At 35.7% G+C, this 27,673-nt stretch overlaps 1 protein-coding gene across 1 annotated transcript in view; it reads right to left on the reverse strand.

The window, feature by feature from the left end:
* LOC140434726 (E3 ubiquitin-protein ligase MARCHF6) overlaps window positions 1–26,613 on the reverse strand; it is a 138,865-nt gene extending 112,252 nt beyond the window's left edge. The window contains exon 1 of the mRNA XM_072523205.1: window positions 26,425–26,613. Coding sequence (XP_072379306.1) covers window positions 26,425–26,572 — 148 coding nt within the window. The 5' untranslated portion in view covers window positions 26,573–26,613. The remainder of the gene's footprint in view (window positions 1–26,424) is intronic.
* Between the last annotated feature and the right edge of the window lie 1,060 nt (window positions 26,614–27,673).

Raw genomic sequence — 27,673 nt, forward strand, 5'->3', positions numbered from 1 at the left:
TTTTCAAATAATTAAAAGGTTGCTGGTGTGAACACATATTCATGAATATTAACACGGATTGTAAGTATAAGACCCTAGTCTCTAACATTCACGAAAATAGTTCTTCTGTGAGTTAAATTATTTTATAATGAGCTTCATTGAAGCACGCTAGACATACTGCAGTTTTGCCATCGCATTCTTCAAAGTATGTTTTAACTTTTCTATCGGCCTCTCTACTAGTCATGCTTCTTCTTAAAATTTTGTAACATCTTGTACACTTTCTTCTCTTTTTATTGTCTGCATCGCTTTGCCTGAGATGGTATTTTTTAGGTGTAATTGATTGTAAGGGTCCCAAGAATGCTTTATTTGCTAACGCCTTCGCAAGCTCTAGTCTGAAGTCAATGATAGGTACCTTGTCGCTTTTTTAACGTTTCGATTTATCTTACAATCAAGTCGTTCTAGGAACTCAACTCAGCAATATTGGCAATATCATTTTAAAATCGTCTACTTTAAAATGTATATTATATGTCTAAATAATTGTCAATATAAATGAGTCAGATAAAATTAAATTATTAGAAGATTTTTTAAACAAGTAACAAAAAACAAAATTTGTTTAATTTATTAATGTTTGTATCCTGAGAACGATTTCCGAAGTGGAAATTGAAACGTCAAGAAACTTATTTTAAACTTTACTTGTGGCTTATTATTTCCATTAAAAAAGTAATTACTTTAGGATGCGACAAAAAAATATCTTCAGAACAATATTGACTACTGCGTTATTAAATATTAATTTCACTGCAACTTTCCAGTACCACTTCAGAATTTTGCGTATTGGGCTTTAGTAGGAAGCCATTTGATCACTAAAATCAACACCCTTTTTCACCCAGTTATAATCGATTTTATTGTGGTTTTAGCACTGGTGTATGATTTTTATTTACCTGATTAAACTAAGATACAACTATGATGTTCAAATGTTGTTAGGATTAAAACTGGTCTTTTGCCAACCCATTTTATCACTTGTGGAATCAATAATAAAGCGAAGTTTCATCATAAGTAACCGGTTGCCACTTTTTTAATAGAGATTTTGGTTTAACATGTTTTTGTAGTAGAACATCTGCGCAGAGATTCGTTTCTTGAACCATGATTTCAATTAAGGCATTACTGACCCATATTCTAAAAAAATCTAAAGTTGTTTTTGCGTCGTCCGGAATATTATAAACTGGTTCTTTTTTGCAAAACATTGGAAAGATGGTTTCATCAGTTTCACATATTTCTGCATATTCGGTAGTACCCGGTTCAACAATCACTTAATTCAAGCATCCCTTGTGCTATTTCTACAAATTTTCTCTCACGAGAAATTCTATAAATAGAAAAAGCTTTTACTGCAACTGTTGTTAGGCTTAAACTAAATTAATACACAAAAAAATAATTTCTAGACATGCAGATACTTGTCGGATTTTTATCAGTGCGACACGAGTCACTGATGTCTCGTATATCCGGACATTGAATCTTCTTTACAAAAATAATTCTCAATTAGCAGTGCGGTACGTGGTCTATTTGGGTCATATGATCTTGAAGCCGCAATAAGACCGTATATTATAGGTGAATATATCCCTACAAGAATTATCTTGAAAAATAAGAAAAATACACCCTTCCCAAGCTGAGATAATTTTCGACATTTCGTCGACGCATAGCCAAGCGTTCGTCTGGGATTTGGGACCATTTCATGTTTTTGTTGAACATTTAGAATTAAATATTGGGCGATTACATTTAAATGAAATTGGGTGAAAATTAATCAATTTTAAAGAGTACGATAAAAATATTATTGAACTTAGTACGTCGTAATCGCATAAAAATCGAATTAAATTCCCAATAAATTGATTGAAGATCCATTATTTGAAAAAAAAATGTAACGAAATAGCCCATCTCCGATACGTCATAATTCTTAGAAGGATAAATCTAGAAAACGCAAGAATTGGCATTTAAATATCGCCCGTCTTCGATGCGCTTTCGATGAGACGAATTAGAGGTGGGACTACCCCAGAAGATTCGAGAATAATACTTTTGGTATATATATGTAACGATGTTAGGAGTAGAGTTAGTTGATAAGAGAGTACCGAACTGTAAACTTATAAATAAATATATTTATATAAATTCGAACCGCTCGTTTTATTTATTATCGCTACAATAATGTACTTGCATATTCCGGACCAGCTTACAGAAAAATGTGGGTTAGTTCGTTCAGTTGATACTTACTATAGCGAGGAGGCTCTCCTACAAATTATTAATTCTGGTGTACATATTAAAGTAAAACGCGTGACAAGAGTTATCCAAAAATATAACAATATCGAATGGGTACCTCGTCAAATGATCATTGTTACGTTTGAAGGAAAACTCATTCCCCAATTTATTTATATTAATAAAGTTAGATGCCATGTTGAAACTTATATTAACCCAGTTATGCAATGTTTTCGATGTCCTAAGATTTTTTTGTGTTTATTTGCAAAAATAACAGTCACAATTCTACTTATAAGGAATGACCAGAATTTAAAAAGCAAACTAGAATCAAGAAACCAATGTCTAATCTGAATATATCTTTTAAAGAAGCTGAATATAGCATTATTGAATTTCCTCCGTTAGAAACTTCCACAGCACAACATCCTGTCCGTAATACTTCTTCTAAATCTAACGTTACGTCAACAAATGTTCAACCATCTTACCCTTGCCAAAAAGAACTGTTACGATAAATTCTGACCCAAAACCGTAAATATATTTGTTACTAATATTTTCATTCATTCACGTATTTTTTAGGTAATGCCTACCTGACACACGATGGGTCCCCCTTTGTAATAAAAACAACAATTCGAACCTTCTGGAGACAAGCCGATTTAACCATACCGGTTTTGAGAACAATTCGCCGCTCTGTCTAGTCGAGAAGGCCGTAGACGTTTCTAGTCTAACAGTAGTGAATATATAACAGGACTTTTTGGAGAATAGAAAACAGTTAAATCTGAAGAGACGCGCTCGCGAGTTTAAATGTTACGCTCGACTATATAAATTATGTATTATTCTTGAAATAAATTATTGTGCTTTTTAATGAATTAAGATAAGAACAAGACATTATAAATTAAAGAATTCACAACAAAATATAAATAATTATAAATAAATAAAAGACTTAACAGTGGTGTCAGAAGAAAAGTGGAATAAGTGGAAATTGTGGAAATGGCGACGATTTATGAGCTCACAGTGACTAATTTAAGAAGACATCTCGAAGACAGAGAATTAGCTTCTACCGGAAAAAAGGCTGAGTTGGTCCAACGACTAAAGAACGCTTTGCTAGAAGAAGGACTAGATCCAGAGACTTATATATTTGAAGATGCTGTCCTCTCGTCGATTTCGAAAGTTTCTGGTGACATCGCATCATTAGAGAACAAAGTTTCTGGCGATATTTCGAAAGTTTCTGGTGACATCGCATCATTAGAGAACAAAGTTTCTGGCGATATTTCGAAAGTTTCTGGTGACATCGCATTATTAGAGAACAAAGTTTCTGGCGATATTTCGAAAGTTTCTGGTGATATCGCATCATTAGAGAACAAAGTTTCCGGCGACATCGCTTCTTTGGAAGACAAAGTTTCTAACGAGATTTCTTCGCTGGAAAGCAAAGTCTCTGCTAATATCTCTTTGGAAATCTCTAAAGTAACTTCTGAGATGTCTGCCCTCGACGATAGAATGTCTTCGTTAAAAAACCAAGTTGCTGCCGATATGTCGGCCTTCGAAGAAACGATTAAAGAGATGGAAAGGAAGATGGAGGAAACAGGGACAGCAGAGAGAGGAAACAATCCAATTACAGTGGAGATAAAAGAAGACGAGACGAAATTTAAGTTGGAGACACGGCCGAAATTTGAAGGAAGTGGAGGTTCTATTCATGTTAAAGTCCCAACTTTCGACGGAAAATCATCATGGAACAACTACATGAAACAGTTCGAATCAGCCGCAAGAGCGAATGGATGGTCTGAAAAAGAAAAGGCTGTAAACCTGACTATCGCTCTTCGAGGAGATGCCTTAGATGTGCTTCAGACCATAGCCGTAGAGGAGACCGATGATTTCGAACAACTGAAGAAGAGGTTAAATATGCGATATGGCCACGAACATTTGGAGCATGTATATCAGTCGCAGCTTAAAAATCGTAGACAGAAGAAAGATGAGGCTCTTCAAGAATATGAGGTAGATATTGCCAGATTAGTACGATATGCTTATCCACCAGCTCCCGAAGACATGATGGAAAAATTGGCCGTTCAAACGTTTATTGATGGTCTTGGTGATCATGAAATGCAGAGAACACTACGATTAGCTCGTCACAAGACGCTGGTTGATGTCTTATCCGCCGCCCTCGAATACGAGTCAGCTACGCAGGCCTCTGGCGGGTACAGTAAAGTTAGGACTGTAAAAGAGGAAGGAGATGAAGATAAACTTGACCAGCTCGTTAATATGATGAAAAGTATTACATGCAAGAAAACGAAGACCATAAAATCAAGAAACTCACCATCAGGAAAACCAGAACGAGTCGGCTTTAGGGGAGCAGCTTCGACCCGGAACTTTTCCAAAGACCCTCTTATACTAATAGCTTCTTTGAAATGTCGTGAAGATAGTGTATATGTTGATGGAGACATAAATGGTAAAAAGCATACGTTGGTGGATACCGGAGCGACCAGAACCATTATACGTCCAACAGTTATAAACAGCCGTAAGAAACTGTTACCAACGAGGTTGCGACTTCGGACCTTCGGAAGACATTATAAATTAAAGAATTCACAACAAAATATAAATAATTATAAATAAATAAAAGACTTAACAGAACTATTGATTTTTCTCCCAACTTCCCGCCCATTAGACGAGAATATAACACTAGCTTTTGTGCAGGACCAGTCTTCCAGTTTGGAAAACAGCCGCAAAATGATTTTTCATTTTTTCACTTAAACATCACTTACTCAACCAACAAGGTTTTTTCAGCAATTTTCATAGAATCCATTATCAAATAGTAGATTAAATTTTACTGATATAGAGTTTGAAAATAAAATTAAAAATATTGTTGATAATATATTTAAAATCTAAAAAAAAAACAAGCTTAAAGATGTCTTTTAAACAAAATCTTAAGATTATTCAGTGGAACGTTAGATCTGTTAAAGCTAACAAAAAATCTTTTTACCAAATTTTAATAGAGGAAAAGTTTGATATCGCTATAATTTTTGAACATGGTATAAACTTAGTGATAACATTAAGTTTAATAACTTTAGCGTCATGCAGTTAATAGAGATAAAGGTGATGGGGAAGTATCAATTTTTATTTCACATAAAATTATATACAAACTCATTCAATTTAATCATAATTTTAATCCAAAAATTGAAGTTTGTGGAATCAATATCATTTTTGGTAACAACAAACTGAGTATAGTATCTCTATATGAACCCTCCGATGTTAGAGTGAATCATTTTGAGTGAATTTATTTAGTCAAATAAAACATGAATACATAATAGGAAGCGAATTTAACGCCCGTCACGGCATGTGGGGATCGTCTACATGCTCACATAATGGCAGTGTTGGTGAAAGCTTTAGATCATTGACTCAATCAACTTGATTGTTAAAGATGGATCTGCCAACAGGATTTTCACCAAATCACCAAAATGGTGGGACGAGGAGTACCGTGAGATATCGAATAAGAGAAAAACTGAATGCAAAAGATACAAACAAAATATATGTCTGGCAAATTTTGTTGAATATCAAAAATTAAATGCTAAATGTAAACGTACCTTCAAACAAAAATGTAGAAACAGTTGGGCCAGTTGGGTCTTAATCTAAATAGACAAATTCATACAACTGAAATATGGGATAGAATTAAGAAAATTAAAAAAAAATAAAAATCTGTATGTGCACCAAGAAACTATTATCGAATATTTGTTTCATAAAACATCTCTTTGCTATGTTATTCACCTATATATATATATATATATATATATATATATATATATATATATATATATATATATATATCATCGAGTTAGAATCTATGGAGAAGCTATGAGCATATTAACATGTGTATTAAAAACGGCGTAGGTAGGCGTGGCTAACGATGATACCAATATGGCGGTGGGATCATGGCCGGACTCAATAATATTAAAACTACAATAAAAATATGACTAGTTATTCAGAAGATTTAATCATAATCTATAAAAGTGCAATACATTTTTAATAAACTATGATTTATTTATCCCGCGGTAAACACTAAAAACACGATATATTATACATAAAGATAAATTAATACAGTCAAATACTATTAATTTATTCTCTGAAGTACGGGCCATTACTTTGTTTACATATTTGTATACTAACCTGTAGAACGTTATTCATGAAGAGTTTTTATTAACATTGCTTCTGCTACTACAACTACGTTGAGAACAAGAAACCATTATTATGCACTATCACAATATATTATTAAAGTTTCTATAAAAGTATTATAAAACTAAAAATATTCGAAAAACAACAAACATAAACAAACATATACGATCTGTCAAAAGTGTCAAAACAATCTTAATGATATTGGCCGAATTATATCACGAAACACTTTTTGGATTTTTTAAAAAATAATTTTATTTCGAAAATACAATGCAAAGTAACGTGCTATAATTTTAATTATTTTGAACTTAAAAACTTAAATATACTGAACAAAAATAAAGAGCGACCAATTGTTTTATAACATTGGTAACTGCTGACTCAGTGGGAACGTGTAAAAACCTTGGGTCCCGCTGACTCTGCTGATACGGCATGTGCAGGGATCCTTATCGGCTCTGGTAGTTGGAAGTTGAAACCTGATACCCTGGGAATCGTCGTTATAAGTAACATTGGTTGGTACAATGTATATAACAGCTCCCCCTTTTAGATGAAAGTTGGGGCGGGGCAACAACTTTTAGACTGTCTGTTGGTTAGTATTCAGTTGAATTTGCTTTTCTTCGTCTATGGAGTCGCTTAGGTGGATACTGGGTCTTCGCCTTGGAAGGATCTTCCTCCAATTCCTGGCGAAGGCTGTCTCTGGGTGTCTTGGTGGAAAGGGCGGATGGTCATTGTCATTGGTATTGCCAATTCTTATCTTGTATCTTCTCTTGGATCTGCATTTACATATGACGTAAAGAACAACAAGAGTCACAATGACACTATTGTTAAGATCGTGAACCAATTCAGATGTTTGTTGACGAATGGTTTATTGATTAGTTTATCGAGTTCTTCAGAATACTGATTTTTGTGATGGGCTATCTCGAGGTCTTCAGTATTGATCTTTCTAAGCTTGGACTGGGTGACTTCTGTAAGTAACATTGTCATAAACGTCGATTAATTTCTGAGAGTGTACTCTTGTACTACCAATAAAGGTATCGCACGTGGGTTGTAGTTTGAGTGCATGGTTAGTGTGGATGTTCTCCGATTTGACGTCTCTGGACTCGCATTTGATGGTAATAGACAGGAGGTCAGAAACTGTTATGAGCCACAGGTTCATGTTGATCTTCTGGACGTTGTAATCTTTGGCGAATACTACGGAAGTCTGGCATGTTCTGGGAAGGCGTTTTTGTCGTTTTAGAAGTTGGTCTTCGCATATGGCATCGCTGTCGATCGGGTATGTAAGTGTGCTGTAACAGATCTTGGTTAGAGCTCGCAAGATTTTGCATGACTCAAGACTATTTATTGTAAGGTATAACAATGAATCATCGTTTCGCGCAATTTATTTATGTGTTGTTGTTAATATTGAATGAAGACCTGTTCTATTATCCAGTATTGGTATTGGATAGAGACGATATAAAGTATACTTTTCGGCATCAGTAAAAGGAATATTTAAGACAAAACACAATTCTTGTATCTAGTTGATATTCGATAATATGGAGATATTGAGCTAGATTCGAGGTATATATTGATAATGGAAGATTATTTTTTTGTAATGATTGTGATATATGCCTAAGCGATTCAATTAAATCAAACGGGGTGATGATTAAGCTATGTAATTTTTTTAATCGAGCAAAGGTTATGGCATTTACTATATAATTTAACGAGTCTTCGATAAATGAATAGCTTTTCATTGGTAATTCACAAAAGTTTAGCATATCGATTTGAGATTGATAGAATTTTAATTGATTAGAGATATCCATTATTGACTCTCGAATTTCTTTAATAACATTGTTGAATGTTTCCTCATTTATTTGTAATTTCCGGATTGTGGCGTTGAAATTCTTAATAACAGAAGTGGTAACCGATGTTTGATTTTTCAATAGGTTTTTTATTTGATACTTATCGCGGGTTATTTTATTTATACATTCATTGAAATATTCGCCATCTGACGAATCTAAGTTTCCGGTAATTGATTTCCATATCGAACCTATTCCGTTAATAAGCCCACGTTTCTCTCGGAATGTGTACTGTTTCGTATCGGCCATTATTTCTGTATATTTGAGATTAACAGAACTAGAGATTTGTTTGAGAAGAATTATGTGAGTTTGGACTTCGGATTTGAATGCCAGCATTCGAGGTACATCTTCTTCAATGATATCCAATAAATTTTCTAAGATTTTGTAATTTTTGTCGCTAACGTCTTTGATTGGTTGCATGTATTTATATACAAGGAGGGTCCATTTGTCGTTTGAAATTTTGAGATTGGTTTCTTCATGAAAAAAGATTCTAATGGTGTTGTTGATTGGGGTTAACGTATACTAGTCGTGGATGACTGGAATCAGTCCGAGAAATCTGAAAGAAAATTACTCATGATTGGGTTTTAATCTATCAAAATTTATTTTCATTGTTCTATTGGTTTGGGTATTTAATAAAGTACCAGAATTTGCGTGGATTTCTTGGATTTCGAAAGGACCATTAAACTTATTGTAATGTTTTTATTAATTCTAATTTATTTATTATTTATTTATTAAAGGTTCTAGTTAAAGTCTTTATTTGTACTATATATATCTAATTTATTTTACACTTAATAATTATATAATTTATTTACATTTATAATTCGTGCGTTACAATTTAAACGCGGCGCGAATCTTCAAAATTAACTGTTTTCACAATGAAAGTTCCGTCATATTTATACGAAAACAGCTGTTTCTCGAACCCCATGGTTGTTGACCTGCTTTGCCTCGAATGCACGGGCCTATTTCCGGAACGGTCGAATGGACCGGTTTTTATTACTTGGAATTTCGAAAGATCGTAGAATCTAGAACATATTAGTGAATAAACAACATGTTTACAGGTTTTTAATATGACTCATATTTTTTACGTAACACTGCCCCCTCTTAAAAGATGGTTCCTCCTGGAACCTTGTCGGGACTGGAACTGGAACGGTATGCTGGTATCGGCAACTGGACCCTCTTTTACAACTTCCAGTTGTATAAAAATTACAAGGGACGGTTTTCTCTCCGCACCAGTAACTATGCGGATTGCAACAGACTAACACCTGGACTTCGGTGTCTTTAAAGATCTCCTCCACCATATTTCGGATAACCCTCCAATCTAATTGGCGGCACTGTAACTTTGGAATGGCTAACTTTTGCACGCCGGACTCTAGTACGTGCTCTCTTAATTGAAGTAAGGCTTCCCATACATCTCGGTAGGTAGGTTGGTCACGGGCAGTGTCTTTTGTTACCAGGTAGAAAAGGTAACGTGATGCTTCTTGGAGTTTCAAGGCTTTCCCAGGAGCTGGCACTTGGCATTGAAGTTCTGCAACTCAACCGAACTTCCTTCGAAAGACGGATGCCAACCCTGGTGCGTCTTTGATACTGGCCGGGATGGTAAGGGCCAGCGAGTAGTCATCGGGGAGAGCGAGTAGATCTTGCTTTTCTTCAGTGGTAACACCATGTCTTGCTTTACCGGTACCTCCATAGGCACCCATGAATTCCTCAAACGTGAGGTCAGACATATCTTGGACTTGGTTTACTTCCACTTCTTCATCTACGTCGTGGTCACCTTCGAAAGACGCCAGCCGGTTATGGTGTACTATTATCACTAGTATCGATAGTATTATCGGTAGTATATGTACTATTATATATATGACATCGTTGATCTTCTCCATAATTAAGTATGGGCCTTCCCAAAACTGCTGCAATTTGGGAGAACAACCTTTTCGCTTCTTGGGATTATAGAGCCAGACTTTGTCGTTCTTCTTAAAGCAACCCTTTTGTGTATCGTACCGTTTCTTCATTCGGTCGCTAGCGATCTGAAGATGGGAACGGACCAACTCATGTACATCGTCCATTCTTCTTCGTAATTCGATCACATAATCTTCACCTGCTACATCTTCTCCAGGTCGACACTCAAACTCTAGATCACAAGGTAGTCGCATTTCACGTCCGAATAGGACTTTGGCTGGTGTCTGACCTGTTGATTCGTTAACAGCAGATCTGTAGGCCATTGTGAAGAACGGAAGATATTGGTCCCAGTCTCGCTGATGATCGGACACCATCTTTGTCAAACATTTGCCCACTGTCCTATTCATTCGTTCTACCATACCATCCGATTGTGGATGATACGCGGTAGTTCTTGTTTTCTTCATGCCTAGTCTATCACATATTCCTTGGAATAGATCGCTTTCGAAGTTCCTGCCTTGGTCACTATGGATCTCTAAAGGCACTCCAAATCGGCTGATATATTCTTGGATCAACTTATCTGCAACGGTGGCGGCCTTTTGGTCTGGAAGTGTGTAAATCTCGACCCACTTAGTGAAGTAATCCATTACTACCAACATGTACTTGCCTCCATTTTCACTTTCTGGAAATGGCCCAGCGATGTCCAAAGCTATTCTTTCAAACGGGCTTCCAACATTATATTGTCTCATAGGAGCTCTCCTTTTTCGGTGAGGCCCGTTACTCGTAGCACAAATAGTACATTTCTTACACCAGTCTTTTACGTCGTCGGAACTGTTCATCCAATAAAACCGTTCCCGAATTCGCTGAAGGGTTTTCTTTACACCAAAATGCCCTCCTGATGGACTGTCGTGTAACTGACGAAGTACTTCGGCTATTCTGCTCTTTGGGATCACCAACTGTGTTCTCTTCTCTGGACCGTCATCATTTTCCAGTACTCGTTTGAGCAAGCCATCTTTCACGATAAATGAGTCCCACTGGGCCCAATACGTCTTAACTACTGAGCATAGGTTTGATATTTCTTGCCAAGGTGGTCGACGGTTTTCCTCTTTCCATTTTCGAATTTTCTGTATAACTGGATCTCTTTCCTGTTCTTCCATGATCTTAGTAGGCGTCCAGTCGTCGTTGACCATCGTTGTTCTTAGCACTGCTGTTAGCGCTGCGTTTTGTTGCAGTGGGAACACTCTGCTGGACATGGCCTTCTGGAAAGAGAATCAGCGTTTCTGTGGCTAACTCCGGCCCGGTGCTCAATCTTGAACTCGTATTCTTGGAGTCGTTCGATCCATCTGGCTATCTGACCCTCTGGATTCTTAAAATGCATCAACCACTTAAGGGCGGCATGGTCGGTTCGGATTAGAAACTTTATGCCATAGAGGTATTGATAGAAGTGCTCTACTGATTTAACTACTGCTAGAAGTTCTCTTCTCGTGGCGCAATAATTCCGCTCAGGTTTTGAAAGAACTTTACTAAAATAACCAAGGACTCTTTCCTGTCCTCCTTGAATCTGAGACAGCACTCCCCCAATTACCACATTACTTGCATCTGTATCTAAAATGAACTCTCCTTCTGGCAGTGGATACCCTAAAATTGGTGCTGTGATTAAATGCTTTTTTAAGGTCTCAAAGGCATTTTGGCAGTCTGTATCTCAGCGGTAATCTCTTGCTTCCTCTGTGAGTCGCGTTAATGGCTTAGCGATATCCGCAATCTCCTTAATAAACCTCCGGTAGTAAGTACATAGTCCCAGAAAACTTCTCACTTGATGTTTGTCAGTTGGTTTTGGCCATTCCTTAATGGAATCGATTTTTCCCTTATCCACGGCCACTCCTTCTTTACTGACTATATGACCCAGATAATTAACTTTACCTTGAAATAGCTGGCACTTCTTGGGGTTTAGCAACAATTGGGCAGCTTTAAGTCGATTAAAAACGTTTTCTAAATTCCTCAAATGATCTTCAAATGTCTCCCCAAGACGATTATGTCATCTAGATAAACTAGGCATGTTTTCCAAGATAACCCTCTCAACACATTTTCCATAAGCCTCTCAAATGTCGCAGGAGCATTACAGAGTCCAAATGGCATAACGTTGAATTGCCATAATCCAGATCCTGTGGTGAAGGCTGTCTTTTCTTTATCTACCGGGTCCATTTCTACCTGCCAGTATCCAGACTTCAAATCCAAAGTAGAAAATAATTTACTTCCAGTCAATGTGTCCAAATGTGTCATCGATCTGAGGCAGAGGATAACTATCTTTCTTGGTAACGTTGTTCAGCAAACGGTAATCTACACAGAACCTCGTTGTTCCGTCTTTCTTCTTAACCAGGACCACCGGCGAGACCCATGGGCTCGTAGAAGGTTCTATTACCCCGTCTTTCTTCATTTCCTGAACAATCGTTTCCGCTTCCTCTCTTTTCGCCTGTGTTAATCGTCGAGCTGTTTGACGAATTGGCTTAGCATTACCAGTATCAATTTTATGCTTAACAACGGTAGTTCTTCCCGTCTTTCCTCCTTTCGGTACGAAAATATCACGATACTGCCGAAGAAATTCCCTTAATTTCCTTTTCACCATCTGATTTAGAGACTGTCCTGCAACTGTAACCATTTGGTCGAATTTGTCGTTGGAATTATCAGATGTTGTCGCCTGACGGATTATGGATGTCACAGGTACACAAGTTCCTACTTTTGTCTCTTTCTTGATGGTCACTGAGTAGTCGTTGACATTGATAAGTCTCACAGGAATTTCTTTAGCCGAAGTCACCAATTCCTTTCCAATTATGATTCCACGGCCGAACACATCGTCGTGGTTCCAAGGCTCCATCATAACAGGTGTCCCTTCGTCTACAATTCCCTGTAGTCGCGCTAATATGATCGTTTCGCTTCTCGCAGGCACGACTGTATCTTCTTCAACGGCTGCTTGCATAGTGTTGTCATCATGTGGATGGAGAAATACCTCCTCATTACCAACTTTGATTACCTTATTCTTAAAATCCAATTGGAATCCATGCGTATTCATTACGTCCATTCCTAATATAACATCCTCTTCGATGTCAGCAACTATAACAGTATGGACGAACTTTTCTGCTCCAATTCCTAATTGTATCTGGATTTCTCCATGAATGTTGGCATTTTCACCCGTAGCGGTCCGAAGTCGCAACCTCGTTGGTAACAGTTTCTTACGGCTGTTTATAACTGTCGGGCGTATAATGGTTCTGGTCGCTCCGGTATCCACCAATAACGTATGTTTTTTACCATTTATTTCTCCATCTACATATACACTATCTTCACGACATTTCAAAGAAGCTATTAGTATGAGAGGGTCTTTGAAAAAGTTCTGGGTCGAAGCTGCCCCCCTAAGGCCGACCCGTTCTAGTTTTCCTGATGGTGAGTTTCTTGATTTGCGTCGTACCTAGGATGCTTACAGGAGCTTCGTACGTGTCCTATTTCGCCACAATTCCAGCATCTTATGGTCTTCGTTTTCTTGTATGTCATGCTTTTCATCATATTAACGAGCTGGTCAAGTTTATCTTCATCTCCTTCCTCTTTTACAGTCCTAACTTTACTGTAACCGCCAGAGGTCTGCGTAGCTGACTCGTATTCGAGGGCGGCGGATAAGACATCAACCAGCGTCTTGTGACGAGCTAATCGCAATGTTCTCTGCATTTCATGATCACGAAGACCATCAATAAACGTTTGAACGGCCAATTTTTCCATCATGTCCTCGGGAGCTGTTGGATAAGCATATCGTACTAATCTGGCAATATCTACCTCATATTCTTAAGGGCCTTATCTTTCTTCTGTCTTCGATTTTTAAGCTGTGACTGATATACATGCTTCAAATGTTCGTGCCCATATCGCATATGTAACCTCTTTTTAAGTTGTTCGAAATCATCCGTCTCCTCTACGGCTATGGTCTGAAGCACATCTAAGGCATCTCCTCGAAGAGCGATAGTCAGGTTTACAGCCTTTTCTTTTTCAGACCATCCATTCGCTCTTGCAGCTGATTCGAACTGTTTCATGTAGTTGTTCCATGACGATTTTCCGTCGAAAGTTGGGACTTTCACATGGACAGAACCTCCACTTCCTTCAAATTTCGGCCGTATTTCCAACTTACATTTCGTCTCGTCTTCTTTTGTCTCTACTGTAATCAGATTGTTTCCTCTCTCTGCTGTCCCCGTTTCCTCCATCTTCCTTTCCATCTCTTTCCATATCTTTTCTTCGAAGGCCAACATATCGGCAGCAACTTGGTCTTTTAACGAAGATATTCTATCGTCGAGGGCAGACATCTCAGAAGTGACTTTAGAGATTTCCGAAGAGATGTTAGCAGAAACTTTGCTTTCTAGAGAAGAAATCTCGTTAGAAACTTTGTCTTCTAAAGAAGTGATGTCGCCGGAGACTTTCGAAATATCGCCGGAAACTTTGTTCTCTAATGATGCGATGTCACCAGAAACTTTGTTCTCTAGTTTCGAAATCGACGAGATGACAGCACCATGTTTATCTTCAAATATATACGTTTCTGGATTAAACCCATCTTCCTCCAAAGCGTTCTTTAGTAGTTGGACTAGCTCAGCCTTTTTTTCCGGTAGAAGCTAATTCTCTGTCCTCGAGATGTCTTCTTAAATTCGTCACTGTGAGCTCATAAATCGTAGTCATTTTCACAATTTAAAAATATTCACTTCGGAATAACACTTGTTATATTATTATAAGTCTAATTTATCTTCTATTTAACTTCTGACACCATTTGTAATGTTTTTATTAATTCTAATTTATTTATTATTTATTTATTAAAGGTTCTATTTATAACACTCACAAATTTATTAAAGTCTTTATTTGTACTATATATATCTAATTTATTTTACACTTAATAATTATATAATTTATTTACATTTATAATTCGTGCGTTACAATTTAAACGCGGCGCGAATCTTCAAAATTAACTGTTTTCACAATGAAAGTTCCGTCATATTTATACGAAAACAGCTGTTTCTCGAACCCCATGGTTGTTGACCTGCGTTGCCTCGAATGCACGGGCCTATTTCCGGAACGTTCGAATGGACCGGTTTTTATTACTTGGAATTTCGAAGGGTCGTAGAATCTAGAACATATTAGTGAATGAACAACATGTTTACAGGTTTTTAATATGACTCATATTTTTTACGTAACATTATGTTGGGCTTTATCTTTAATTTGCGATTCCTTGACGTAAACCTTATCGCCTATTTTATATTCTGGAGAGTTTGATGACACGTGTTGATCGAATCTTTCTTTAGCCTTTTCTTTTTGTCGTTCCGTCTTGGATCGTGCCACTTTATAGAAATATTGAATACGATTACTTAAATCCGTAACGTACTTTGATATAAGGTTTTTCTCATTGTATAGTATTTCGGGTGATCTAAAAGAAGTATGTCCAAAAATGAGTTCGTACCGTGTAAATCCGTGGGTTTTGTTTTTTTGTGTTATTGTAGCAAATAACTGCATAAGGTAGAACATTAAAACGGATGTACATCGGGATGTTCAGCTTGATTAGCTCTTATCATTTCGCTTAGGGTTGCGTGAAATCTATTGATAGAACCGTTAGATTGTGGATGGCACACGCTTGAGAAGGTTAGTTTTATGTCGTACAATTCACAAAGATCTTTCATCAAAGTATTGTCGAATTCACGTCCATAGTCACAGTGTATGCGTAATGGTGTGCCATAGTGTTGGAAAAAGACAATAAGATTATTGACGACTGATTTAGCTGCTTTGTCTTCAAGCGGATACGCCTGTGTGAACTTAGTGAGCTCGTCTCTGATAGGGCGTAATTTTTGGTAAGGTATTCGAAAGGATCTATGTTAATTCTTTCGAACGGTGTTTTAGGTGTTTCGGTGATGACTAACGGGTTACTTAATTTTTTCCTACAGATCTTTACTTTTTGACAGATTTCGCAGTTTTTTATAAAATTTTCTACATCCTCTGTGATGCCATGCCAATTATACTTTTCTTTTATTCTTCGTATAGTCTCATTTATACCCCGATGGAGATTGCTTTTGCCATGGTGATAATGATCTAGTATTTGGGGTATTTCATCCTGTTCCGGAGTTTTAATGACATCTTGACAGATTCTCAATTTTATTTCTCTATCGGCAAAATAAATGAAAATATTTCTAGAATTGGTAATTTGAGTTGATTTTCGACGTAATAGATTTGCGATAGGTTAAATTCATTTTGTGAGACATAAACGATATAGAATAGGTGTTGTACTACTGTTTTGGGATCTAAAGGAAGGGGAATGATAAAATATTTCCGATTTTTGACAGTTTTTACAAAATATGTTAATCTTTGACAAATTAAAATCTATATCGTTTTCGTCGAAGACGTCGTCTAATATTTTATGATGTATTTCCTCCATTTTATTTTGTCTAAGAAAGGTAATGATGTTCTTATGCGATTTGTCTAGTAATTGATCATTAGATATTTCAATTTTAGAATAATCAATGAGTGATTTAATTTTATACAGTTCGACAAATCTATTAAAATGTTCAGTGATTTCTTCTTCTTCATCGATTTCATTTAGCTCTTCGTCAGATTCCGTATCATTCGAAGCTAATATTGATATTTTCTTATGAAAATTCGCACATTCTTTAAAATTATTGATTTTTATTCGAGAAAGGGCGTCCGCATTTTGGTTGGTTTTTCCCGGTTTATGAATGATTTTATAATTGTACGCCTTAAGCTTGAGGTGCCATCTAGCTAGTCTGCTTCCAAAGTCTTTTACAGAAACTAACCAGGTAAGTGGACGGTGATCAGTTACTAGTTTGAATTTTCTTCCGAACAGATAGGGTCGGAAATGTTTTACAGCCCATACGATGGCAGGAAGCTCTCGCTTAATGGTCGAATATCGTGTTTCAGCATTACAAAGGGTACGTGAAGCATATACTATAGTTAGATCTTTTCCAATGGGGCCTTGGACTAATATGACGCCGATGACGAATGCACTTGCATCTGTTGTGAGAACAAATAGTTTCTCAAAGTTTGGATAGGTCAGGATCGGGTCAGAAATTAAAGCGATTTTCAAATCTTTAAAAGCTTGCCTGCAATCTGGATCAAAATTAAAAGCAACGTCTTTTTGGAGTGGTCTAGTGAGAGGTTTGGAGAGTTTGGCAAAATTTTTAATACAACGACGATAGTAACCGGCTAGACCTAGGAAAGATTTTATTTCTTTTGGTGTTTTCGGTTGAGAAAATCGTTGAATACAATCGACTTTTGAAGGGTTAGGCTTGATGCTAACTTGGGTAATGATATGTTCGAGATACGCCACCTCTTTCCTGATAAATTCATATTTATCATGCTGGATTTTAAGATTAGCCTTTCGAAGACGTTTGAAGACTTCAGTAAGGCGGGAAATGTGCTCGTGAATGGTAGGGGAATATACTATAATGTAGTCCATGTAGACAAGACATCGTTCGTTCAAAATACCTAAAAGAATATTGTCCATGACACGGTGGAATGTGGCGAGTAAATTCATAGTGTCCGTTTTCTACGGAGAAGGCTGTTTTAGGAATGTGTTTGGGATCGATTTCGACATGATGAAACCCGGAGGCAAGATCAAGAGTTGTGAAATATCGACACTTTCCAAGCTGGTCTAAGAGATCGGAGATATTAGAAAGAGGGTATTTATCGTCAATGGTACATTCATTGAGCTTGCGATAGTCTATTACTACTGGCCATTTTTGTTCTCCAGATGAAACCATTTTTTTGGGAACGACCCAAACAGGAGATGACCAAAGAGAAGTAGAGGGATGATACCTTCGTTGACCATCTTATTCACTTGAGATTTTACGTCTTCTTTGTGGACCTGAGGATATCTGTATGACTTCGTAAAAATGGGTTTGGCGTTGTTGGTCTCAATTTGATGTTTGATCTCACTGGTGAAAGTGAGGTTGTGTCCCTCTAACTAAAATATGTCTTCATAATTTAAGCAAAGATTGTAAGTAGTTCTTGTTCTTCCTCGTTAAGATGTTCTGTTCGAAGTCGAGATTTGATTTTGTTGGTACGGTCAATTTTATCACAACAATAATTTACCAAGTTATCGTTTGACTGGAAATTTCGGATAGGGTAGTTCGAATAGGGTTCAATTACGATATCAGAAAAATTGATAATTTTGGGAATTGCGTTTGCATTTACTACGGATGTCAGAAATTCTCCTTTTTCATTTCTATGTACTAATGCGTTGGAGATATGGACTTTATCTTTTTCTTTTTTTGCAAAATTGCATCTGTATTAGACAGATGACATGTTAACTTGAATATTTGCTCGGATTTGGGATCTATTTTACTATTTTAATTTGATTAGGGGGTTCATTGTTAAGCGAATTAGTTTCTACTTTGTAGAGAGGTAATGTTTTAAAGTTTGTTATTAGTTGTTTGTTTTTGAGGTGTATTGTACATTCGCAATGTTTTAAAAAATCGAGGCCTAAGATTCCATCGAAATCAATATCTAAATTATGGATAAACACCTTATGGGGTTTCCTACATGAAACAGGACCAAAATTGATTCAGTGACAAAAATCTTTTGATCTGTAATACCCTGTATGGTAATTTTTTCGGGAAAACGTGGTTTGAAAATTTTCGCGGTACTTTCTTTAAAGATAGAGATACCAGCACCGGTATCGATAAGTAATTTAAACGTATTTGATGCGTCTTTTATATAATACAGGTTTTTAGAGTTCACAGCAAGAAGAGGGCTCAGACAAAATTGTGTTCTGGAAAGTTCAGAGATGGGTTCATGGTTGAAATCAAAGTTTGAATCTGATTCTGTATTTGAGACAAATATTCATTCATTGAACTGGTATCGTCCGGTGGGTGGTTCTGGTTCGGGACTGTGAGAAAATCCTGATAGCCTTGACTATCAATTAAATCGGTTGATTGATCGAATAAATGGTAATAATCAGGAGGTGAATAATTATTATCGGAGAAATCTTCGTATTGGTAGCTTTTATTTGGAGTTGGGTATAGTCATTAACATAGTCAGGTTCGTAGTTAACGAAATGAGCTCTGTGCCTATCGTTTAAAAAATTAGGATTCTTATGCATTAAAGAAGGGCGTACTTGTGAGTTATTTTGATTTGGTGTGAATTGAGGTCTTTGTTGTTAATTGGGTCTATTGATTTCGTAATTATTATTTGAACTAAAAGTTGGTCTCTGAAAGCAATTATTTGGGGCGTTATTGAAGTTTTGATGGCTATTGAAATTTCGAGAATTGTTAAAATTGTCCGAATTGTTGAAATTCTGCGAGTTATGTTGGGAATTTTGCGGAGAACGACATTCATTGTTCGAGTGACCCATACGTCCAAAAAACGTGCATCTAGGTGGTTGAAGGACTGGTCTTCTGATGGGTTGACTGTTTTGATTGGGTTTTGAAGGATTGGGTCGATTGATTTTCTGTATTTCGAAATAGGATAATTGTAACTCTCGTCTGATGCGGACCTGAGCTTCAAGAAGGTGATAGGGGTTCGATAGGGTGATCGAATAGGGTTCAATTACGATATCGGAAAAATTGATAATTTTGGGAATTGCGTTTGCATTTACTACGGATGTTAGAAATTCTCCTTTTTCATTTCTATGTACTAATGCGTTGGAGATATGGACTTTATCTTTTTCTTTTTTTGCAAAATTGCATCTGTATTAGACAGATGACATGTTAACTTGAATATTTGCTCGGATTTGGGATCTATTTTACTATTTTAATTTGATTAGGGGGTTCATTGTTAAGCGAATTAGTTTCTACTTTTTAGAGAGGTAATGTTTTAAAGTTTGTTATTAGTTGTTTGTTTTTGAGGTGTATTGTACATTCGCAATGTTCTAAAAAATCGAGGCCTAAGATTCCATCGAAATCAATATCTAAATTATGGATAAACACCTTATGGGGTTTCCTACATGAAACAGGACCAAAATTGATTCAGTGACAAAAATCTTTTGATCTGTAATACCCTGTATGGTAATTTTTTCGGGAAAACGTGGTTTGAAAATTTTCGCGGTACTTTCTTTAAAGATAGAGATACCAGCACCGGTATCGATAAGTAATTTAAACGTATTTGATGCGTCTTTTATATAATACAGGTTTTTAGAGTTCACAGCAAGAAGAGGGCTCAGACAAAATTGTGTTCTGGAAAGTTCAGAGATGGGTTCATGGTTGAAATCAAAGTTTGAATCTGATTCTGTATTTGAGACAAATATTCATTCATTGAACTGGTATCGTCCGGTGGGTGGTTCTGGTTCGGGACTGTGAGAAAATCCTGATAGCCTTGACTATCAATTAAATCGGTTGATTGATCGAATAAATGGTAATAATCAGGAGGTGAATAATTATTATCGGAGAAATCTTCGTATTGGTAGCTTTTATTTGGAGTTGGGTATAGTCATTAACATAGTCAGGTTCGTAGTTAACGAAATGAGCTCTGTGCCTATCGTTTAAAAAATTAGGATTCTTATGCATTAAAGAAGGGCGTACTTGTGAGTTATTTTGATTTGGTGTGAATTGAGGTCTTTGTTGTTAATTGGGTCTATTGGTTTCGTAATTATTATTTGAACTAAAGGTTGGTCTCTGAAAGCAATTATTTGGGGCGTTATTGAAGTTTTGATGGCTATTGAAATTTCGAGAATTGTTAAAATTGTCCGAATTGTTGAAATTCTGCGAGTTATGTTGGGAATTTTGCGGAGAACGACATTCATTGTTCGAGTGACCCATACGTCCAAAAAACGTGCATCTAGGTGGTTGAAGGACTGGTCTTCTGATGGGTTGACTGTTTTGATTGGGTTTTGAAGGATTGGGTCGATTGATTTTCTGTATTTCGAAATAGGATAATTGTAACTCTCGTCTGATGCGGACCTGAGCTTCAAGAAGGTGATAGGGGTTCGATAGGGTGATCGAATAGGGTTCAATTACGATATCGGAAAAATTGATAATTTTGGGAATTGCGTTTGCATTTACTACGGATGTTAGAAATTCTCCTTTTTCATTTCTATGTACTAATGCGTTGGAGATATGGACTTTATCTTTTTCTTTTTTTGCAAAATTGCATCTGTATTAGACAGATGACATGTTAACTTGAATATTTGCTCGGATTTGGGATCTATTTTACTATTTTAATTTGATTAGGGGGTTCATTGTTAAGCGAATTAGTTTCTACTTTTTAGAGAGGTAATGTTTTAAAGTTTGTTATTAGTTGTTTGTTTTTGAGGTGTATTGTACATTCGCAATGTTCTAAAAAATCGAGGCCTAAGATTCCATCGAAATCAATATCTAAATTATGGATAAACACCTTATGGGGTTTCCTACATGAAACAGGACCAAAATTGATTCAGTGACAAAAATCTTTTGATCTGTAATACCCTGTATGGTAATTTTTTCGGGAAAACGTGGTTTGAAAATTTTCGCGGTACTTTCTTTAAAGATAGAGATACCAGCACCGGTATCGATAAGTAATTTAAACGTATTTGATGCGTCTTTTATATAATACAGGTTTTTAGAGTTCACAGCAAGAAGAGGGCTCAGACAAAATTGTGTTCTGGAAAGTTCAGAGATGGGTTCATGGTTGAAATCAAAGTTTGAATCTGATTCTGTATTTGAGACAAATATTCATTCATTGAACTGGTATCGTCCGGTGGGTGGTTCTGGTTCGGGACTGTGAGAAAATCCTGATAGCCTTGACTATCAATTAAATCGGTTGATTGATCGAATAAATGGTAATAATCAGGAGGTGAATAATTATTATCGGAGAAATCTTCGTATTGGTAGCTTTTATTTGGAGTTGGGTATAGTCATTAACATAGTCAGGTTCGTAGTTAACGAAATGAGCTCTGTGCCTATCGTTTAAAAAATTAGGATTCTTATGCATTAAAGAAGGGCGTACTTGTGAGTTATTTTGATTTGGTGTGAATTGAGGTCTTTGTTGTTAATTGGGTCTATTGATTTCGTAATTATTATTTGAACTAAAAGTTGGTCTCTGAAAGCAATTATTTGGGGCGTTATTGAAGTTTTGATGGCTATTGAAATTTCGAGAATTGTTAAAATTGTCCGAATTGTTGAAATTCTGCGAGTTATGTTGGGAATTTTGCGGAGAACGACATTCATTGTTCGAGTGACCCATACGTCCAAAAAACGTGCATCTAGGTGGATGAAGGACTGGTCTTCTGATGGGTTGACTGTTTTGATTGGGTTTTGAAGGATTGGGTCGATTGATTTTCTGTATTTCGAAATAGGATAATTGTAACTCTCGTCTGATGCGGACCTGAGCTTCAAGAAAGTCTTTGGATTACTAGCACGAATGATGTGGGCGATCCTTGGATCGAGGCCGATCAATAAGGCATTGAGCGCCATTGATTCGATTAATACAATTTGGGCCTGTTTCTATACAGCAGAGAGGTTAGATTTCTGTATGTTAGGATGTATTTTTGCATTAAGGACTTGGACAAGATTGAGGAATGTAAGAGCTGATTCATTCGGAAGCTGTTTGACTCTCTGTAAATCTTGTATCAAAGAAGATAGGTCTTTAGTGTCACCAAAATGGGAAGTAAGACGCTGCTTGATTTCTAGATATGATAATGGATTTCTTAAACTTATATATTGCGCTGCTCTTCCGCGTAATTTATTTTTTATGCGAATTACTAATAGTGGTTTTTGATCAAGCGTAGACATTGTAGGCATAATCACAAGCATTTAAAAATGTGTGTAAAAATATCTGATCGCCTTCAAATTCGGGTACGATAGAAAATATTTTAGATAATTTATAAGGTTTTATTTCAGGTTGATTCTTGGTGCGAGATGCGGGACGAGAAGTGTTGCCGTTGTCATTCATGGTGGTCAATAAATCAATAAATGAAATAAAAAATATAAGATTATGGATTGATTAACTAAATAATTAATCAAAATATAAATCTCAAAATAATAAATCAAAATATCGGAAAACACACTGTCTGATTAGCGGAATAATCGACAAAAATAATCGTTTAATAAAATGGAATTAAAAAAAATTGACGATTTACAGAATAATCGCCAAAAGTTTATAATTATTAAAGCAATTAGCAAAAAATATTTAAATTCGGCATGATTTATTAATTGAAAGAATAATTGGAATCGAACAGTATGTAATAATAAAAAGTATAAAACAAAAATTATACACGAGATGATTCAATGTTAGACTTACATTAGTTCCAAAAACATCAAGTCGTCTTGTCTCGACAGTTGTTCTACCAGGTGCTTCACTTGATGTTCCTTCCGTAGATTTCTGCAAAGTTAGGACGCCACTATTTTTTGGAGTTTGCTGGTTCTTTTCTGAATAAAGGATTGGAATCCACCGTTGTCAGTTAAGTTCTTCCTTGTTCTTTCCAGATTCTACTGACTGCGCCAATTTTTATATCACGAAACACTTTTTAGACTTTTTAAAAAATAATTTAATTTAGAAAATACAATGCAAAGTAACGTGCTATAATTTTAATTATATTGAACTTAATACTTAAATATACTGAACAAAAATAAAGAGAGAAAAATTGTTTTATAACATTGGTAACTGCTGACTCAGTGGGAAAGTGTAAAAACCTTGGGTCCCGCTGACTTTGCTAATACGGCATGTGCAGGGATCCTTACCGGCTCTGGTAGTTGGAAGTTGAAACCTGATACCCTGGGAATCGTCGTTATAAGTAACATTGGTGGGTAAACTCACCAGTCTTCTGGGTTGAACAGCGTTGATTTCCATTGCGCCGAGCTTTCGTACGACTCTACATGAAGTTGCTGATCCTGAGACAAAGTGTTTACGAGGACTTGAGTTGCTATCATCAAGTCCGTACGTTGCCATGTTATCAAATCCACTGGTAACTTTAACATCTTAATACATAAGATCGAATAATGTAAACCTAATTTTAACCTACAACTTTTAACGGGTTTTTACCCAGATACTTAGTGCCTTTAAACATGTATACCTAGACACTGATGATGGAATATGGATTCAAAAAACGTTCTGTCTTTATGACATAGCCCGATTGGGTTTTTTAATTCTATACCTTTTATAAAGGATTTTAATAAATAAATTTTTTGTGACACATGCTATACAGCCAGCTACAGGAATTTAGTTTCCTTGTGGAAACATTATATATTTATTATTATATCACATAAACAGTTATTACAAATAAAATTATCCAAATTTATAAACAAACCTTACAATGAGTTTAACCTATTAACAAAATAGAATTTAAAATTTTTGTTATGTACCAAATGACAGAAGAGAATAATACTGTCATATGTCGAAATGAAATATCAAACTTTTCTGAAATATTAATTAATTATCAAGGTTAACTTTATTTAAAAGAAGGACTAAAATATGACAATTAGCTGATCCATAAAACTTATATTTATTTAAAATTTTTTAATTAGTCATGAAAGCAAATCTTAGTATATTAACTATTTTGCTTAGAAAAATTTAACAAAAACTATTTTGCTTCACTGGCTAACTATTTGATTTTAAGTTATTAAGAAGGTTTATTACATTGGAATTTGATACAAAACAAACAGACTGTCCCACACAAATTTCAAATTATCCGGATTGACCAATGGAGACACAAAATGAACAAATCTTGGGGAGGTCAAATATCGAATTGGGCTTCAGGTTATCCTGATGATAACAATATATATCCTTTAAAACTCGGCTACTTAATTTTCACTTAAAACCAAGTGGACCTCTTAAAACCTTGGAAACGCTGTTTTTTAAATCCCTTCAGAATACAGCAACAGACTGGTGATTATCTCACTTTACAAAGACTGACAAATAGCATTTTGAGATTAAATTCACCTCCTTCTAACTCATGGAATTAAACAAAAAATCTGCCGTTTTTTTTGGAACTATCATCGAAAAGGATCTTTACTGTTCAGAACCCAATCTGCTTTCCCATTCTTTCGACTATTACACTTTACAAATTCCCGATGTTACAAAATTCTTCATGACTACAAGAATAAAACCAACTGCTATCGCGATTCATCGAAGAGTGTTCTCATCACCCAAAAATAGTATAAACATAAGTGAAATACCAATTATAATTATTATAAACAGACTAAAAATGTTTATATTACCAATCTCGGAGACGCAAAAAGTTTAAAAATAATTTTTGGTGTCTAATTCGGTAAAACAGAAATGCTACAATTTTAAGGATGATTTAATTTCCGATTCTAACAGGTGTGATCTAACAAAAGCAAAAATGGAACGTTCATTTCGTATTCATAAATTTCCATCTAAAATATACACAAATCTTATGCCAATAGATAAGAAGTCAACTGTGTTATTATGGCTTTGTGATACTGGAAAAATCCCTGCTACTTACCATGGCTTCTAAAGAACTCTACATTCTGATATATCAGAAAAATATTAAAATACTGCAAGCAGTGACGACAGATAAATATAAAAACAATTTAGTAAATAAGAACCCCTGATTTTTTGCGTTAATCAAGACTTTATCTTGCTGTATTCGAAAACTTAAAAAATGAGTTAATATAGCCTTCGCTGGATGAGTCGAAATAGTGAAAAATAGTAGTAGTGAAAGTTGTACTGATAAACTATAAGCTTTACTGAAAAATGACTTTAGGGGAAATAACATATATGAGTTTCGAGAAAATTCCAAAGAAGTTGTATTTGAAAAATTTAAGCTGTAATGTCAAAAACCAGAAACCAATCAGCGAACGTAGAGGAATTAGTAGTAATGATGAATGTCATATCAGTATATATATATATATATATATATATATATATATATATATATATATATAAATATCCAAAATAAATATGGGCATACGTGTTGGGCAAGAGCATTTATCTGTTAAAATAACTGATAGAAAAGAGTTGTTCGCCAAATATTTGAAACGGTGAAGATAATTTCAAAGATGTGAAAAATGATGTCCATCAGCTAAGAACTCAAATGAACGCATTGAAACAAGGGCAACCGTTTAAGTGCGAAGGCGTGTCCATGTAAAAGCAGCAGGTCAGGCTCGAAAATCACAGCTCAATCTTAGCCTAGAAAGACCACATGGACCGCGGATGAAAATGGCTTACGTAAGTAATGATTAATAATAAAACTTGAGCCTGAAGGTTACACGAATGGAAGATGTATTAGAAGTAAGAATTGTACGAAAATAGTATTAATGGTTATCAGCACTGGAACAACTCATGCTAATGTGAGAAGATATTTATTATCATCAACAATAGTATTAACAGAGACACCCTAGACATTTATGTTTTTATTTAAGAATTATTTACTTACCCGTGGGAGGTTCCATCATAAGAAGAGCTTGATGGACCGCCCCTAACCCTGCACCAACTTCCGGTTGATTTGGCTGCTGATTGGCATCATTCTGATCCCCCTCTTGATTTTCTTTTTTATCATTGTCACCCAATAAGTATGAATGCATATTCAAAATCCACGCTATAAGACGACACCAATTGCGAACCAAACCTAAAAATTTAAATATTCCGGTACTTAATTTGAAAAGTAAATAAACTAAAATTGAAACGTAAAACGAAACTAATTAAGAACTAATACCAAAATTGAAACTAATGTCAAAATTATGTGTGGGAAATAAATAATAAACGAAGAAGAATGAAAATGAAACAAAAAGGAAACCCAATTTTAAAAACAGGAAGAAAAAGCCCACCCTAATAAAATAGAATTTAAAACAATAGTAACGTAAAACTGACAACGAAACATAGTTACGGCCAATAAAAATAAAACATGAAAAATATAGAATATGAAACACTGGAACATAAAATGTGAGATAAATCAAGCAACTAGAATTTTATCTCGATTGACCATATAAAATGATAAAAAGAGGATTGTAACATTTCTTTTAGTCCTAGCCAATCAGATATGTATAAATTAAAATATATAAAAAAAAATGAATTGCCTACCTACATACTTAACGTATAGTAGAATCTCACTAATCCGACACTATTAAAAACTAGAGAGTGTAGGATTCTTAGAATGAAAAAAAAAAAAGAAAAAGACAGTTAAGATTTGATTTCACGTACAGGGCGCCTGCGCATCCGCTTATACGTATTTGGGCCTAATAGGCCTCATCAGAACGACTTTCGCAGTCTCTCTGAACGTGAAAATAAATAAAATAAATCTTTTCTGTCTTAGGAAGCAACTCTAACATGGCTTCGTATAGACGCAAATAGCGACATCTGATAATAAAATCCGTAAACTAATTTTCGAAACCAAATTCAGAATTTCGCTTTAATCTGTGCCTTCTAAGAATTGCAAGGCAAAATAGACGTTGATAAACATGTTATTAGAGACATGGGGAATCTAAAAATTGCATTCCACAACATATCTCCTCAACTAAGCAAAATTCTTAGCGAATTGGTGTCTAGTACTCGTACAGAGTATATCGGAATAAAAAGGAAAAGACAGTTAAGATTTGATTTCACGTACAGGGCGCCTGCGCATCCGCTTATACGTATTTCGGCCTAATAGGCCTCATCAGAACGGCTTTAGCAGTCGCTCTGAACGT

The sequence above is a fragment of the Diabrotica undecimpunctata genome, chromosome 2 (assembly GCF_040954645.1).
Source record: "Diabrotica undecimpunctata isolate CICGRU chromosome 2, icDiaUnde3, whole genome shotgun sequence".
NCBI lineage: Eukaryota > Metazoa > Arthropoda > Insecta > Coleoptera > Chrysomelidae > Diabrotica > Diabrotica undecimpunctata.